This window comes from Dromaius novaehollandiae, chromosome 19, assembly GCF_036370855.1.
Source record: "Dromaius novaehollandiae isolate bDroNov1 chromosome 19, bDroNov1.hap1, whole genome shotgun sequence".
In the NCBI taxonomy this organism is placed as follows: domain Eukaryota; kingdom Metazoa; phylum Chordata; class Aves; order Casuariiformes; family Dromaiidae; genus Dromaius; species Dromaius novaehollandiae.
Window position 1 is genome coordinate 9998013 of NC_088116.1, and position 18134 is coordinate 10016146.

General features: G+C 42.8%; 1 protein-coding gene and 1 long non-coding RNA gene across 7 annotated transcripts in view; both read left to right on the top strand.

Annotated features, from left to right (window-relative positions):
• Positions 1–18134, top strand: part of GTF2I (general transcription factor IIi) — a 79329-nt gene continuing 61195 nt past the window's right edge. For 3 of the 6 annotated variants that reach the window (XM_064523445.1, XM_026107174.2, XM_064523446.1), the window contains exons 1-2: positions 9599–9704; positions 11148–11286. In XM_064523445.1, the coding sequence (XP_064379515.1) occupies positions 9606–9704; positions 11148–11286 (238 nt within the window). In that variant the 5' untranslated portion in view covers positions 9599–9605. Of the gene's footprint in view, positions 304–6276; positions 6320–9598; positions 9705–11147; positions 11287–18134 lie in introns of those variants that run through there. The other 3 variants (XM_026107171.2, XM_064523447.1, XM_064523444.1) reach the window with 3 other exon arrangements.
• LOC112987326 (uncharacterized) lies at positions 14015–17735 on the top strand. The gene is made up of 2 exons (XR_003260245.2): positions 14015–14826; positions 15147–17735. It is a non-coding gene; the product is annotated as an uncharacterized LOC112987326 (long non-coding RNA).

Consider the following 18134-nt stretch of genomic DNA (forward strand, 5'->3'; position numbering starts at 1 on the left):
GCGAGGGGGGCGCGTGCGCAGTTGGGGCTCCTCGAACAAAAAACCTCCCCCCTTCCCTCCCCCGGAGCGGTGCTGGGTTCGGGTTGAGAGGCGGTGAGGGGGAGAAAGGGGCCGCGTGCGGGCCGGGCCGATCCCAGCGCCTCGCCTCGCCTGGCGCCCGATGAGCCGCTGAGAGGCCGCGGGGCGCGAGGGGAAAGCGCCTTCGCAGAGCGGCTCCGCTGCGCCCGGCCTCCCTCTGCGCCCGGCGGCGGCGCCTTCTCGCCTCGAGCCAGCAGGACGCGGGCTGTCCGCTCCCGGCAGCGAGTGAGTGGAGCGCGGGCTGGGCCGAGCCCCGCGCACGCCGGGGCGGGGGCGGGGGGCTGCTGTCCGGGCGCGGCTCCCCCCTCCGCGGCCGTTAGTCGCTCCCGGGAGCGCGGAGAGGGGTCCGCGAGGGGCGGGGTGGGGGCGGACATCTGCCCCGGGCACCGCGCGCGGCGGGGGCTCGCAGCGCCGGGCGCTCCCTCCTCCTCCGCCGCCCCTCGCGGCCCGGGGCGGGTGGTGCTGCCTCCGCGGCCCTTCCCCGCCACTTTGTGTGCGGTGCGGTGCGGGGGGGGGCGGCACCCCCGTCCCTCAGCTCCGCGCGCGGGGGCGGAGCTCTGGGGCTCCCCCGGGGCGCGCCCCGCCCCCCGCGGGTCCCGGACCCCTCCTCCCCGCCCCCTCCCCCGGGGTCCCCGGCCGTTGGGAGGACGGGGCGCTGCCAGGGTGCTGCCGCCTCCCATTGGCTGGAGGGGGGCGCGCACGTGCGGAATCCCGGCGCGTGGCGGCGGCGATTGGGTGCGGGCGGGAAGGGGCGGGGCGGAGTATGCAAAGCAGGCGGGGGGCGGGGCGGCAGGAACCCCGGGGTGCCCGGCTCGGGGGGGCGGGGGGCTGTGGGGGCGCAGGCCTCGCTGAGCGGGGCGCAGACTTCTCCTCGCTTGCCCAGAGCTGGCCGCCCTCCTCCCGCTTCCTGAGGACCTGTTGGTGCCTGGCTTTCCCACTTAAAAAACACTCAAAATTCAAGTTGTTCCTTTGGACAAGCGCTTAAAGTATGAAATCACCAGATGCTCTTAGTGTTAATGCCAGTTGCAGCTGGGGTTGGACGTGTGGAGTGTGCTGGCCTGTTTATTTTAATATCGTTCTGTCCTCTAGTTTCTGATGGTAGCGGTTCAAATGATGTCACTTAGGGGAGAAAAAAAGTGTATTTGTGCATGTGAGTACAGGGATGAAAACTGAGCCCCCTCCCCTGGGAAAGTCTGAACTATTTAGGCTATGTCGACAGAAGAAGTACGGTCATATACGGTATGGAGTACATGCTATTACAGATAGTACCTAGAGGGTTTTATCTTTCTTCACCTTAAAATCTAGAGCTGTTTAGCTTTTAACTTTCTATATACGAGGCAGCTTAGCTGTGAATTCAGTCTAGCACTTAGGTTTCACCTTGCAGGTGGCAAATCTACGTGCAAGCAAATTGTCAAGGAGAGCAGATCCCGGGGGGAAAATATGAGGAGAGGAGAGCTCTGCTAGGAGACTTGAGAGTTCACTTCTGGGAACTGGGGTGTTTGAGGCAGAAATCCTGCAAAGACTCTCTCTGTGCAGCGAAGTAGCCAGCAGCAAGGTCTTCCACAGCCAGCAGTGAAGAGCTGGTACTGAAGTCTCTCAACCTGATGTCTGAGGGAGGTCAATATGCCAGTCGTACCCCTGTCTGGATATGTTACGTTAGCTACCTCTCTGGGACTTGTCACAATGTTCTTAAACGTCATCATGTTTTGGGTATGACCTTTTGTGTTCCAGTTCTTTATTTGCAGACTTCTATCAAAGGTTTGGTGCGGAAGTCGCATGAAACACCTGCACGGTGATTGTTTAATGAATGCAACCTCCCCTTCATAAGCTAATCTTGCAACCGCATCGTTGTCAGTGTGGATAAATCTTTGGGTTAATATCTCATAAGAAGGAGGAACTTTAGGCTATGTTTTTTTTAAATGTGCGTAATTTTTGTTTCTGCTTGTCTAAACTTCACTATGCAATTAAAATAATAGAGCTCCATAAAATATACAGAAAAAGAGAGCTTGTGAATCTGTTAAGTGAATTTGACGGCAGAAAAGTTTATCCCCGTAAATGTGATGGTTAAATCTATTGCTAAAGATAGAACACTTGTTTTGGGAGTTTGAGATTTCCATAGAGGCAAGCAATTTAACAGGGGTGGGGAAAGATATTTCTAGTATTTGCTGTGTATTAAAATTCTACTGCTTTGAGAATATTGTATACAAATCTTGAAAAAGCTTATCTCTTACTAAACTGCTTGAGCCATTTGTTGAAGAGTAGCAAAATGTTGCAGTATAGAGAATTTCTGGAATTTAGCAACAATGTTTTATTTACCTATGCAATTGCAAACACTCCCCCCCCCAAAAAAAAAGAAAAAAAAAAAGGAGAGAAACAACAAACCTCTCCTGTTGTGCATCAGTTCAAAATCAAGGTCTTTTAAAGATTAAAAAAAAAAAACAAAAACATAGTGTAGTGCTTCAGACTAGCCAACGTGGCAGTCCTGGTGCTTCTACAGCTTGGAAAATCAGACATTACGTCTTTTCTGTGCTTCACTCAGCTCAGTGGCTTGGTCCAGGACCTCTCATCACCTGAGTGTATTGCCTGGTGATAGGCTGTCGGCCACTCCTTGTCCTCTTGTTTGGACATAAGAACCTTTTTGGAGAAGTTTGGTTGCAACTTGTGCCCTTCTGAAAAGGGTGTGAATTTGTATTTTTCTGACAAAAAATTATTGACAAATTCTCCAACTGTTGCTTATGAAATTGCCGTTGTGTGTGTGTGTGTGTCTTAGATCCTATTAGCAAGGTGAAAGAGAAATTTCTAATAGGACCAAGGTAGATGCTGCGATTCAAGGAAGAACATGTGTAATTGATGCCATGGGAATCAGTGTTCTGGTTCATTTGGTTAAATGCACGATAATAGGAAAAGAGGAGAGAGATGCAGAAGGAATTAAATGACCAAATCGAGGGGACTGGTTGCTGCTGAAGTGATAGGAATACTGTTTTCACGGATTTTCCCAGAGTGCACTAGTATGTGCAGTGATAGACAGCACAGCATGCTATGGGCACTTGAGCTGAACTAAACCAAGTTTTTGTGCAAAGGTGTGCTGTTCAGATGTTGGCTTAAAAACTCCTTGGAAGATATATATATATTTTTTTAAATGCGAGGCATTAAAACACGACTGGCTGTTTAGTGTTGATTTGCTCTTTGTGAGAACCCCAGAGGAATTAAAGGGATTTCCAGTTTCCCTTAGACTGATGGAGCCTTTGTTCCTGTGAACGTTGCAGTATGACACAGAAATCCGAAGGACTGGCTTGCACCGGTGAGGACAAAAATTTCTCACACTGCAAAAGGTGCCAGAGACAATTTTGTTATAATTAGATAAATAGCAGTAAAGTTTAGACTAATTCACTTCTCAAATATTATGTGTTAGTGCTGATGGACACAAAGAACTAAACTAATAATTATTTAACATGATCATCATGTTGGCTAAGTAAATATAATTACACTGGTAAAGACAGAAATTATCAGATGCTCGAGACTGCTGTGATTAATATTTCATTTTGTTTACATGGTTTAACTATAATTCATGAATATGTGGGTGCTGCTGTAGGACAGTCTGCATGCTTAAAGTGGATTTGTTCTCTGAGTCTGTCTGGCGTTAATACAGAAATGAAGTTCTATCTTAACAGCTAACGTCTTAGTTACTCCAAATTAGGTGATGCATCCATTTTTACTTAATTGCCTAGCGAGGTATCAGTTAGATGCTGAATTTTAATTTTATCTGAAATCTTGTGATTATGAAGTTTGTATCAGAACAGCTAGAAATAGTGAAAATCAAATGTAAGTATCTCTTTGCAAACATGGTTATGCAGGCTTATGAATGAGAGAAATCGGAGGTGCATTTAAAGTAACTGCTGTTGGAGATGCATTTTATTCTTTTAATGCTTCTTAAGGGTAGCAAAGATAGGAATCATCTAAGCTGGCTTAAAAAGTCACTGCATGTTACTGAGTGTCCTAAGAGTACCTAGCAGAATGGGAACTAATTCTTTTTTTTCTTTTTATGTGAGTCTTGGAGCTATGTAATGAACCATGTCAACCCCTTCCCCCAGCAAAGCGCTGCTGTTTTAGTGTAATTTTCTGCTATTTCGCGTTACTGGGTGTGCCGAGCACCAGGTGTCTCCCCTAGGATCTTGGGACGTTAGGGGCCCTTGTTCTTTCCTAATTGCCTTTGGTTACTAACCTTCTGCTTGACTGCCCTAGGAGAAAAAGAATGAAAGTTTCAATCTGTGAACACTACAGCAGGGATTTAGGGCAGCGTATTGGTTTACAGAAAGATCGTATTTCTGTGGCTGGCACGATTCTGTGAATTGTTTCATGAATTTCATCAGGACAGGGTATTGTAAGGAGCGCTGCTGGCCTGATTTGTTTGGGTAAGCCACCTTCACGCAGTGCCGCGTCTCGCTGGTTCTGCTGCTGCGGGTTAAATCCCTGCAGTGGGAGTTGGATTGAAATGGCGACAGCAAATGTCCCAGCTGCTGCGTTTAATGGGTCACTGTTGCTGAGCTTGTAATGGTGTCATATATGAGCAGTAAGAGCGTGCTTACCAAGAAACCTGCTACTTGGATCAAATTGGTGAATACTGGTGCTGTGTGTCTGCGTTCCTGGTATCGCAGTATCAAAAGCAACACAGCTTAAGATTAGAGAGATGCGTAATTTTTAGGAAAGGAGCAAGAAGGTTGGCTTTAATTGTGGTCTGCAGACTTCTGAATCAGCCACTCTGTTGTTCCTGATAACAGAGGCTGGGGGGAAAAAAAAGCTAATGTAGATGCCTCAGGGAGTATGTGTGGAGCCTCCCCAGCACGCTAGCCCTTCTTCAGGGCTGCTCTGCTCTCCCTGGGAGTGTGGTTTTGCAGCAGGGGTTACTAGCCTGGGTGCAGTACTAGCTAGGAGCTGGCCCCGTGCATTTACGTGACACTGCTCTTCAGCTGATGGGCCCAGGTTCTTGAGGTACGTGCTGCAGAGACACCCAGGTACTGCCAAATGAGCCAGCTCATGTCTGGAATTGTTGACGTTAAACCAGAGGAGATAAACCCTGATGGATCTGAGCTGACTACGTGCGGCCTCGTATCTGCACATTGCCTCTCCTTGCTGTTCCTGATTCTCCCTCTTGTTATTGGTGTAGGTTGTAGGTAAAGCTATACCTTGGCAGACCTACTTCTGCTTCTTTGCTTTGGCTATGAGCTGCCTCTGGAACATCTGTAGCTGCTTTTGTTTGGTGTGGTCCAGTGGGATTTATATTGCAGGCCAGGCTAGCTCTCCACAGAGGCAACTTGGATGTTGCTTATCCAAGTTGATTCATAATCCGGATGAGCTGAATGCAGGTAGTGAAGAATTGGCAGTGTTTTTGTGAAGGAATTCCCAGATACTTTGCTTTTATTTCTCTTGGGTTATGGCTAGTGAGAATATTTTTCTTTCAAAAAAGTTGTGTGTATTTGGAAGTGGTGTCGTCAGTCTAAGCACTGCTGTCATCAAGTTTGCCGCATTTGTGCTGCGCATGAGCTCACTAGTGCTAGGAATGAACTGAAAACTGCATATGAGATTTGTGTAATTTTAAGATGATTCATGAAATGTCATGACAAGCAAAAAGAAATCATTTTATCTAGACTGCATGGGTCAGCTATGAACAAACTCTTGGGGGGTGAAGGTGAGAAATTTCTAACCCTGGTTTTCCTGCAGCTGGAGTGAATGTGTTAGGTGAAACCGGAGAAAACAATGGTGGTAGGCTCACACGCCAGCAAAGCTTCTGTGCTAGGTTAGCTAAGAAATGTCAGATTTAACTCTTACTGAAACATAGTATCACTGATCTATACTGAAGAAAAAAAATACAAATTCGGAGCTCAGTCTGTTAACAAGATTCATTTGCACTGAACAGTTAGCTTGTGAGTATTAATCTGTGCTGTTATGGGAAAGAACCAACCTCAGTCCTTCATCAGAGGGGCAATATTTGGCCAGAGTAAATACACTGAAAGTATGTTTAGACCCAGAAAGTGAAGAAGTTGAGCGATGAAATCTGTGCCAAGAAGCCAAGACCCAGTCTGGCTTCCAGTTATATTTTTAATGATGTATTTTGTTATATTGCTTCTTGTTGCAGTTTTGTAATGAAGTGCATACTTCCCTTCCAGGAGCAAAATTGGTCCATGGTGGTCTAGCAGTGACTGCATTTCTATCTCCCAGGGAGCAGCAAATCTTTCAGTGGCATGTAAGGATGAGCTCAGACAGACTCGCATCCAGATGTATCTTGGCGTTCTCGGGAACTGCGTCCTTTCTACGAGTGTGGCAGGGTTTGTTTTAGTGTTTCTAATGGGAGGCGATGGGTTAGTAGAGGGAAATGTGCTTTGTGATTAAACAGCTAGTTTTCTAGAGAGTAGCAGACAGCGGAGAGACAGTTTGTCATTTTGGGAATACTCATTTGCATTATATCTGGTGAAGGGTAAAAATACTTTGCTGTTGTGTATTAAAATTTTTTTCTAAGAAGAGCATATTCCTTTTTTTTCCCCCCTAATTTTTCCATGCGTATTTTCTGTATGCTTAAATAACTTTTCTTCATGAAGCTGATATCTTTCTTTTGCTTCCCTGTGTGTCTGCTGAGCGACTGTTAGAGAGGGTATCTGTTACTGGTGGGATTATCGAGATTGGTGTGTGTGTGCTCTTGTATGAGCATAAGGAAGATGGAAAGTAACTCTGTCTTGTGGTTTAGTTTTTGCTTGCCTCAAATATTTTTATTTCTTGGCTCCCAAAGCAGAAGCAAGCAAGCAGCATGTGGAATGAGATACATCTTGGTTTGATTTAACATCCTGAAAGCTACTGTTTTTGTTATTGTTTTACCCCTTGTAAAAGGAAAACCACAGATTTATGAACTCCGTGGCATGGTGACCACCTTATCAGGCAGGGATGGCTCCAGGTGCTACATCCTTGGTCATCTACCGGTGTTTTTTGTAATGGTTTATTCTTTGTGACAAGCCCTTACTTGGGCAAAGGGCGATCTTGGCACAGTTACACCAAAGGATTTATGGATATTTATAATGAATATTAACTGATCTGGAAGTTCTTTTTTGGCAATACGTGATTAAGGCTAATGGGTGCATCATAAGCAGCTGCCAGCTTATAATTGTTCAAAGAAGGAATTTAAGTTGCTCTTTGTGTAGTACTTTGATAATGGATAAGGTATTATGGTTTTTGATGGCTTTGCACTGGGGATTTGCATTGGGCAATCATGTTGTCACATACATTTAAGGGCCTAATCTTGGAAACACAGCCAGGTTCATTAGATCTACTGAACTGTATCCTACTCTTTCTAAAAATAGTGTCCCAATGGTATAGATGGGGATAATGGAGAAAAACTTATGTTTGAAAGGGAGAAACTGGTGAAATTTGAAAAATCTTTCACATGTGACTTGCTGTTGAGTGAGTAGGAATAAATATTCTTATGCTGCCACAGTGCAACAGGATGTCTCTAGATCCAGTATTCATCTGTCGCTGTGCAATCTGGTTAAACAAGAATGACTATCTTAAACATACAGCACGCTAGACTTCATAATTTTTGGAAAGAGCCTTCCCACTTGTATTAGAAAATTAGTCCTATACTCAACTTCTGACCCACATGAAAGTCCCAGATGCTGAGGTTGTGGCCTTGCAGTTGACAGCAGGGCTGCTTAGGATGTGCCAGGACAGTTGTGTGCAGTGAATGAGGTCAGGGCCTGGTCCTGCAGAGCCCTTCTCCTCCCCTGTTCCCTGGATAAGCTGCCTGACTCGATTAACTGTGTTTCTGCCGAGCAGAAACAACCTTCCAGGAATGGGAGCAAGGTCTCTTTGAAATGGGCCGGTTGCATATTTTCCAGGCCCCGCTAGCTTAGGAGGTATTAAAGTGATCAGAAGGACGGCATCAGATGGTGAGTAGAGGCACAGGAGGAAAGGGGGAGAGGGGGACCTTATCGCAGGTCATCAAAGTGATCAACTTTGTTCAACATCTGTTCTTCCCTTTATACTCAGTCTTGGAGGATAGCTTCTCTTTCAGACCCGAAGGAGGACTTGTGCATCTACTCTACTACTTATTATTTAAACCTTTTATTGCCTACATCTTCAGATGGCTGCTGATTGTGTCACTGCCAATTTATCCATAACGTACTTTTAAAGCTGTTTAAACCTTGCTGACTTGTGTCTAGCAAGTTGGAAGGCTTCTGGGTGTTTGTTGTTGTCAGCTTGCAGGGTCAATGTTGAAGGAAAAACGCTGCATGGCTTAATCCATTTGAAATGAGGCTCTTCAGCTCCTTCATGAGTGCTAGTATTTTTTTCCTAATGTAATCTGAAGTGCTCTAAATCCTTTCAAACAACGAAGTACCATTTTTCTCCAAACTATGCATGTATTATCACATGCAGTGGTTGTTTGTGCTGCCCTGACTTGTCTGCATGTTTCACAGGATACACCTTTAAAATCTTGAGCCATGCTGTGGGTCCGAACGCTGCAGGAGCAGCAAAGTGTTTGAGACGTGTTGGGAAGTGTCTTATTTATCTGAGCTATCTCGAATTTTGAGGGGATTTTCTTAAGACTTGCACATGGAGTTGTAACAGCTAAATCTCTACCAGTTCTTTCATCCTCCAGGCATATTAGGATATTGCATTAAATACATGTAAACATAACAAGTTGCAACACTCCAAAAGAAAAATGTGCTCTTAGCAGCTGTTCAGACTTCATTCTCATGATATTCATTCTTTTCTATAGATAATTCTGCCAGCAAAAGCATAAACAAGTCCTGATTATTACTTGTGTCTTAAGTAAGCCGAAAGTCTCCTGAATGACACACAGAAAATAGGTTTAAATCTCTCTTTTTTTTTTTTGTATCACTTCCAAAACTCAGTTTTTAATTTTAGCACTTTAATTGGGACTACTTAGCTTTGAAACTAATCCCACAACTGAATACCGTGCAGATAAAAATGTCACATTCTGGTTGCTGATACTGTAGTCTCTGATGCCATAGTTTTTGCCACACTGTGATAAATGTATGGTATAAATTATAGGGAAGGTTGTTCTAATACCTATGTCATAACTGCATTTTTTTTTTGTTATTCCTTTTGCAATACTATACCATTACTATACCATTGACCTGTTTTTTAAAAGAATTTTTTTGCACTGCTTATCTAGACTGTTGGAGTTGCAAGCATGCTTAGAAAGAAAAATCAATGTAAAATCACCCAATCGATTAATATGCATCTTTCTAGGCACAAAGGGTTTGCGGTCTCATCATGATATAATGTTATAACTTTTGAACACCTACTTCTGGCTTTGCCTGAAACGGCAGGAAGTATGAAAGAATGGAAAAGTGAGCCCTTCTTTCTGTTACTTTCTCTGTATGTTTGCTCATGCGGGGGCATTCTGGATTTTTAAAGGGCTTTTTTATCCCCCTTGTTTATTTGCGTAAGAGGATTTAGTTTTCTTGCACTGTTGTGTATATCTGAATAGGTTTTATATTTCATTTTATAGGGGGAAAATGGCCCAAGCTACCGCACCGGCGATGTCCATCCACGATGAGGACTCCTCTGAAAGCAGAATGGTGGTTACGTTTCTCATGTCGGCACTTGAGTCAATGGTTAGTAGAGACAGCTAAGCAGCTGTGTCACACCCCTGTCTTGGCACATGCGAGATTACACCAGTGTCTTGTCTCCTGCTGGGGTGGGGGAAAAAGTGTGATGTTATACCTGTACCTTAGGGTGTGCTACATAATTGCCTGTTATTGATTCTCTGCTTGTGGAAATCCATGCTAAGAGTGATCTTAACAGCTGCCTTGTTTATTTGACACAAGAATTGTTAAAACAATCACAGCATAATGAGAAACAAACTAGAAATACTTCTTGATTGATCAGAGGATAGTTAAAAGGCAAGAATGTATTCTGGTGTGACCTTGCACTTTTTGTCATCTGTAAAATAGAATGGATAATCAGTCTGGAGGTTTGTGCCTTGTCCTCAGATGCTATAACACTTCCATAAAGTTTGTTCAAAAAAATGCTTGTATTTAAGTTGGCATATCCCCTGTTTTGTGGAAATTTAGTCCCACTGTGTGGTGGGACTTCAGGTTGGTCAGAACTTTGAGGGGGAAATGCCTGCACTGTTTCCTTAAAGTTGAGACGCTGTCAAAGACTTTATTGTTTAATACAACAATTTCAGAAAACAAACAAGAACAAGCTTTTCTTTTTAGCATGAAACTTGGAATGGTATGGTTATAAATAAGAAAACTGGCTTCAAACTCTTTTTCCCAATGGGTATGTTCTGTTTCTACAGCCCTTGTGTGTCAGGCTTTTCTCTCGGTGCAGCAACTGTTGGTGTCATTCTAGGTTGCAGCAAACTCTGATCATTGAGTTCCTAGCAGAAGTGGACTTTCTGTGGTCACTTCATGATGATCTCACTGATTTTCTCAGGATCTTCCTGTCTGACCCTTGCGCTGCAGGCTTCCTGCCTCACTTGCCTGCTGGAAGTTTCTCCCAGCAGAACACACCTCGTTATTTATGGGGAAGGTGCAATCTTTCCCTTTCTCTAGAGACTTCAGTTGAGCCAGAACGCAGCAGGCAGAGTAAGGCAGACTGCAGGCAGCCTTCCTGCTTGCAACCACACCTTTCCGAGCAGAACACAACTTGTGTTAGCACGGTGTGCTGTGAACGAACAAAACTCATATGTGCTCTGTTGAAAGCTGAAATTGGTATAAAGCACGCAATATGACTGTGCAAAGGGGAAGTGATAATTTCTAATGGACTGACTTAATAAATCATTTTAATTAAAACCAGTACAATTGCTCGGTCTAGACGAGGCATTAATTTTATGAATGCTTCTGAAATGCTGTAAGATTCTTGATGAAAAGCACTCCAGAGGTATAAATTATCCTTTACCTAATGGGTGGTGATGTGTTACTTGCAGCACCTTCTGAGGGGTGGATGGTGGCTGCAGAAGTAATAAACTGTTTTACTTGATTCTGCATACATTTCCATTAACTGTACTCTTAACTATGGTAATGAAAGCTTTTTTGTTTTTCTCTTTGTAGTGTAAAGAACTTGCCAAGTCCAAGGCAGAAGTTGCCTGTATTGCTGTATATGAAACAGATGTGTTTGTAGTTGGAACTGAGAGAGGAAGAGCCTTTGTCAATTCTAGGAAAGATTTTCAGAAGGATTTTGTTAAATACTGTAAGTTTCAACATTGCATTTTTGTATTTCACAAGCTACCTCATGTATATTGCATCATACTAGTATCTTTTGGGAGCACAGTTCAGTGTATCGTGGCCACATGCTATGTTAGCTGTGGCAAAACCAGCTGTTCAAGAACATTAAAAAAAATCGTGATTAACAGTGGTCTTGTTTAGAGTGTTATTTCAACTTTGGCTGACAATGTTTTTGGGTTTTCCTTTCTCTTTTATTTTTTTAAAGAATATGACAAACTAGTATAACAGTAAGTATTAGACTGTCCACCCTAACAGTATTTTTTTTGTTTGTTAGTGCATGTTAATTCACCTTTGCATCCTCCCCTCCTGTCTCCCCAACCTTTTTTCTTCTCATTAAGGTTAGTCAGGGCATTGAATAGATAGTGGAGGACTTAACTCAAATGGTCCTTGTTCTTCAGATCACTTCTTGTTTCCTTAAAGCAGATGCATATTTTGGATCTATTATTGCCATTACTATTATTATTTTTAACATTGGGCTTTTTCTGTCACTGTAGTTTAGTAGACAGAAATAAGCCATTATGGTATGGATACATAAGATTACATCTGTATTATGTCTGTACTGTTTTAACAACTTGTTTTTTAAATGCATTGCTACAGTAAAATTGTGAAGTTTTTGTGCATATAAGGCATGGTGCATTGAGTACAAGGCAATCTTTTAAGAGCAAGCTTTCACAGATTTAGTGACTCTTTGGGGCAGTGTTGCTGTGCTCATTTAGGAAAGTATTGCTGAGGGACACTTCTTATTCATTAAAGAAATGTTTGTTCATCTGCCTAAGAGAAGGGAGAAGATACAGGTCCAGAGCAGGGTATGAGGGAGGAATCAGTCTGTGAGGGGATTTAAAAACAATAGCTGTAAAATGTTGTGCCTTGACTAATTAAATACTGCTTGAAAGGCAACTGTGTTTAATCTATAACAGAAATTTGCTCCTAAAAATGTGTTTGCTGGGAGCTAAAATTCTCCTGAAGAGTTTGTTTGGAGGGTTCACTTGTTCATGGTGGGGCTCTGGATTTTGCCATTGTCATACATGCTTGGATAGTAACTTTCTGAATTATGGGGATTTCAGTTTTTCACCTGACCTTATTTTCCTAATGGGCTTCCCTGAAAGCCTAGAGATACTGTTTTACTGACAGTTCAGTGGCACTTCCTAGATCCTGATATACCAGGGGCTCTGTATACTTACATAGTGAAACTGGGGACATCTTCTGTAGAGCAGGAATCTGGAAGATCTGGTAACTCGTGTCTGATCTTCCCGGCTAGATCTGTGATTAAGGGAGAGAGAGCAGTCTTAGTTCTGGTTCTGTACCATGGGAGGTCCTGGCATCCTATCTATGCTTGTGTTTTGACTGTATCAGCTGTGGTTTCTATAGATACATGCATATGTTTAAATCTTCTGTTAGTTCTGATAATCCAGATCCTTTGTGTTCCTTTAGTTACAGGATATTTATGTTTGGAAAGCGTTTTTATACTGCCAGGTAGACCAGATTAAACAATATCCACTTTGAAAACAGTGCTTTCATTATACTTTCCCCAGAACACTGCTACTGTATAGGTCTATGTGAGTGAAGCTGACTAACTTCACATTCAAGGCATTCATGTTCCATTAAGTGCATATCCCCCATAGTTCCTGGGAATTGTGATGCTAGAGTTCGTTTTCCCCTGCTGCTAACAAAGATGTTGCTCATTGTGATGTTGATATTCCAGAAAAGTTGATTTCAGAACATCAGTTTCTAGAAATAAGTGTCGTATATTTCTGGTAATGTTGATTCCATCACCACTTTTGACAACTTTGAGCTGGTCATGAAGCTTATAGTTTAACAGCTGATCTAAAGTTTGGAACTGTGGAGGCAACAGGTCCTTTTCCCTCACACCTTGTTTCTTTACTTAAATGTGAAAGTTAGCAGTAGACTATGTCAGCTGCTGTTTTATTAGGGTTTTTTCAGAAAAATCAGGAAGGTAGCAGTTCTGTGCTGTTTTTTATAAGCTGGAATCATGCCCTTTTTGTTCCCTTATGATTAATAAAGGCCTCCAAGAGATTCTTACCATTGCTGTTAAACTTTAACAAGTTCAGCTGCAACTTCAGTCTTTGAAACATGTGTTGTGCTGCTGACAAAATTGAGAATTATCTATGCATAGAGCACTTGTGTGGATCTCTCCTTTTTAAGTATGTAAACGGTAGTGTAGTTACTAAGTATTCCTCTGGTAATGTCTGACTTTTTTCCTTCTGTTAAAAGCCCTTTTCAGTCTTTATTTCTACTTTTCTCATAGCCCCATCTTATTTCATGCAAATATGAAGAGTTTTCAGAATTTGGAGGGCTAAGGTTTCAGACATGCTGTTTATTTTTAGTAATGAGTATGATTTAGTGGGTTAAATTGGAATATGTATTATGAAACAGGTTTATGAAGGAAGTAGCATGTGTGTTTTCTAGCAGTATAGGTCTGATTAAAAATAACATTGGTTCAGAACTGAAGTCTGGTTTCCTGTGGCTTTCATTCATAACGACTTTCTCCCACGTAGATTTTTTAACGTCTAGTTGCATGGGGAGGAAGGAGACGCATGCATCTTGTGTACCTTCTTACCTTTAAAAAAAAAATGCTGGTTACTTATTTTTAATAAATACATTTATAATAAATGACACATATCAATATGCATTTTTAGCATTAGTGTGTGCTACGTACTGAATGTTGAAGAAACAGACAATAGGCATTGATTTTAAAATGAGGTCAGACAATATATTTTGAATTGTGCTCAATTAAGATGGCTGTGAACACTATGCTACAGTGAAATGGTATCAGTCACACCTCATAGTATAAAACTATGTGTGTACTTGTATGCATGATATGTAACTTGCAATGGCAGTTATACTAAGCCTGTATAAGTTTCTGTTGTACATAAAAAGAATATATTCTTTGAGTGCCTGTTCACATACAGAATATGAACAAACATGGATGCTTGAGCACTGTAAGCTATCGGGGTCGTTATACACCTCTTACCCTGCCAGTACCCCTTTGTTTTAGCTGCTGTTTCATGCTGAAGCGTATTATTTGGTCCTCAGTTCCTCTTGGATGGTCTGCAGCAAGATGAAATGCCTTGTTGCTGTCTTCGGATTGCTGTGGAATTGTGGATTATGAGCCATCCTGAACAGGAGACTTATGCCTGGGATATCTCAAGAGCACTCTTCCCTTCATGTCTTTGTCCTTATCATCCTGGCAGTTTCCCTTGAGGTTTGATCAAGGTTGATGCCAGCTCTGTGGAACTGGCTGTCATTCAAATGGAGCTGGAGGTGGTAAAAAGCAAAAGAGCCATCAGCTCATCCACTGGTCGTATTTGCTTGGCAGAAATGGGCCTTCTGACATGGAAACGCCTCTTTGGTCATCTGCTCTGGACTTTGAAAGAGATCGCCCAGCACTGTGTGTTCCGTTGCATCTCCGAAGGACCTGATTATTCTCCAAGAGTTCTGGTTGCCTCTGCTAGCATTTCCACTGGCACCAGCTGTTGCACCATTGGTATGTAGGCTGCACTGAAGCACAGTCCTGCTAGCTCTGCAGCTTTCTCACCTCTGCCAGTCACGCTGTTTCTTTCTTCTTTGGTGTCAGGGCTCTGGGCTCACTTGCCTGAGGTGGGGCCATCTTACATCTGCAGGCTATTCATCCTGGATGATAAGTCCTTTATTTCAGAAGCCTTGGTTCTCCTTCTCATGGCCTCGGGGTTCCGTGCTGATTTTAGCAATGCGTCTGGTATGGGCCAGAGTTCTGCTTCAAGTCCAGCTAGAGACTTTGGCCCAGAGTCTTTCACTTTTCTCATCTGTACCTCCATGTCCATCCAGCCACAGGTTGCAAGAATTCCTTGTAGCTTTGAGAATGATCAGAATCTGAATGTTTGTAATGGGCACAGCTGTTCTTCCTGCTCATGATGAACAAATGACACAAGGTGCTCCAAAGACATTATGGAAAAGAGTACTCAGCTTTGGCTCCCCAATATCTTTGGTCACTGGATTACTGTTCCTTTTTGGATATCCTCTACGATCTTCTGCAGGCAAGTAAAAAGACTCTTCTCATAATTTAGGCTATTGTGGACCTGCTTGAAGATCTGTGACTAGGCTTCTATCTTCTTGACTCCTCCTCATCTCTGAACAAATATAAAGTATCAGGTTCTCTGGGGATTAGAGTGGATTATTTTTGCCCTTTCTTTTTTCTCTCTTATTCTGACATTGCATTCCCTTATCTCTCTGATTTTGTAGCTTGTGAAAAGCTTCAGCAGTTTAGAGCACAAAAAGCAAACAAAAGAGAACCCTGAAAGACTGGATCTTACTGGTGTAAAAAGCAAACATAAAACATGGCAAGTCTTCATTTGGTTTGCCAACTGTTGGACTTCAGGGATCCTACTGTAATTTGTGAAGTTGGCGTTCCTCGTCTATATAGTAGCTTCCGCTAGGTTCCCGAGAGAATTAAGCATCTCTCTGGCAGAAGGTCACATAATGTCCAGGGTCTTGCTCTGCTGGATGCTGGCTTCCTGCTCCATTCCTGTAACTATGGCTATGCAGTGACAATCCAGACTTCATATTTTGGTTTCCACAGAAGCTGCTGTTTGCTTTGCAGGGTTCCTTCTCGGTAAAGAGCGAGCTTTTTAGCTTTAATAAGGTTTCTAATGCACGGAAGGACTGTAGAGCAATCCTTTAATCTTAGACGTGTGTACTGGCTTTTGAGTAGTCAGTATGTAGATCTATCGGCTACGCTGGAGAGCCTGTCAGCTTCATCCCTAGTTGTTCATCCCCATAGCCTGGAGGGTGCCTATGTAGGACTAGATGCAAGTCGGATGCTGCCTTGACTTCCTTTTCTGCTTTTGTCTTCCAGGCAGCTGTGCCAGAGGGGTATAACTCACTACTTTTGTCTTTGCTTTCTGTGTTTGCTTCAGTGCTAGAATTTTGCTAGACTGGGGGCTGTCTGTACTGGACACCGAAAACAGAATGTATCGCTTCTTTATTTCAGTTTTCCTCTCTTGCTTGCTTTCTTTGTTTCTAGGGGTTCTTCTTATGAAATCTTACTCTTGCCGTTCTTTGAGTGACAGAACTGGGTTGCCCTTACATTAATGTTTAAAATACGACTGCACAGGACAAAGCTGTTCAGATGTCCTAAGAGGTGGTCTTCTGTCTCTAGTGATAATATTCACAGGCACAGGGGAACTGTTACCAGTGAACAGAGTGCCCTCCACCAGGACTTGGGCCAGCTTGGTGGTATGACATATATGATGTCTAGATCCTGGACAGCTGCAAGGGAATTTTTTTAACACTCCGGATGTGCTTTCATCAGCAGTGATGGCATTGCTTCCTTCAAGAGATCTCGGCAGCAGTGAGTACAAGCTCTGTGGTTGCTGTCTGCATGATGACTTTCTTCCGGAGGAATTTGTGGCACTAGCTGGAGTCATCCCCAGTGGAAAAGTACACATGGATAGTACACCCAAAAATTCCAGTTGCTTCCATGCAGCTTCCTTCTGTTATTTGCTTGTCACAACCTCTTGTATGCCATCTATTAGTGACAAAAGGTACATGCACTGCAAATAGCCTGCATAATAAGTGTTGGTCTCGTGGGGTTTTTTTTCCCTCTTTTAAACTATATGTATTGGGTGAAATCCAGTTGATACTCTCTTGCAGTTGAGGTTTAAAAGGTGTTAATATTCTCCACTGCGTGACCACAGCTGCAAATACTTCCAGTATTGGCAATAAAAAAAGCAATGCTAGCCAACAGGGCCAGATTTACAAAGCTATTTAGGTGCCTAAAAAATGTAGAGCAGTGCTTCTGAAAGTCTCCATGACACTTATCTGTAGGCATCTAAATAGCTCATAAATCCTGTATTTTGTCTTGAACTGTAGTGTTCCTCTCTGGACCCGCCCTTGCAGCTGTTGGTATGCAAAAAAAAGCACGGTGTAGGTACAGATGTGTGGGGTTTTTTGTTTTTTTGTTTAACTAGAGCTCTAAACTTTATATCCTCATACTGTATTGTTTACAAATATACAGTTTTAAGATGCTGAAGCTGTGATTGGCATGGTTTGCTGCTTTTTTTTCTAATGGATGAATTTATTTACATGTTTGATCCTAGCTGTGTATTGTCAATGTACTTTGGCCATATGCAAAGCTGAACAGACTGCTGCTGCAGGCCTGAGTATCATGTGTATACCTTATGTGTTTGGAAGATGGTATGTGGGAGTTGAGCTACAGTGGTGTGAATATTTTTATTAACTCAGTAGCATCAGGTGAATTTTAGACTTGTGCTTAAAAATGTCTCTGATTAAGTCTGCTAAGATAGTCCCTAACACTGCGGCTTTGCTGCTTACCACTGCTGGTCTGTACGGAGTCCTTCTATGATACTTTCTTTGCATGCTGTAGCAATGATGTAAATAAAGCATTAGAACAGCTGATTTGCTTCTTCCTAACAATTGTGACTCTGTTCTATATTTCTTGCTTGTCTTGCCTGTGTTAATTCAGAAACAATAATAAATAAATGGGATGTTTAGCCTTTCATCTATTAAGTGGGATGTATGTGACTTGAAATCAAGTGCAGAACAGATCCACTGACCTGCATGAAAAATTCTTTTCAATATTTTAATAGTAGAAGTTGTTAGTGGGTCTAATTGCTATTGATTCAGATTTGCTTGTCCTTGTTATAACACCTAAAGGACAATCTTCATCTTCACTTCTGTCTTTGATTATATGCCAGAGCAAATAGTGAAAATACCATTCTGTAACTAGTCAACATTCCCTCTCTTCCCTGCCCTTATGTCACTTGGAGGTTAATCCCTTGATACTAATGTAGCTAG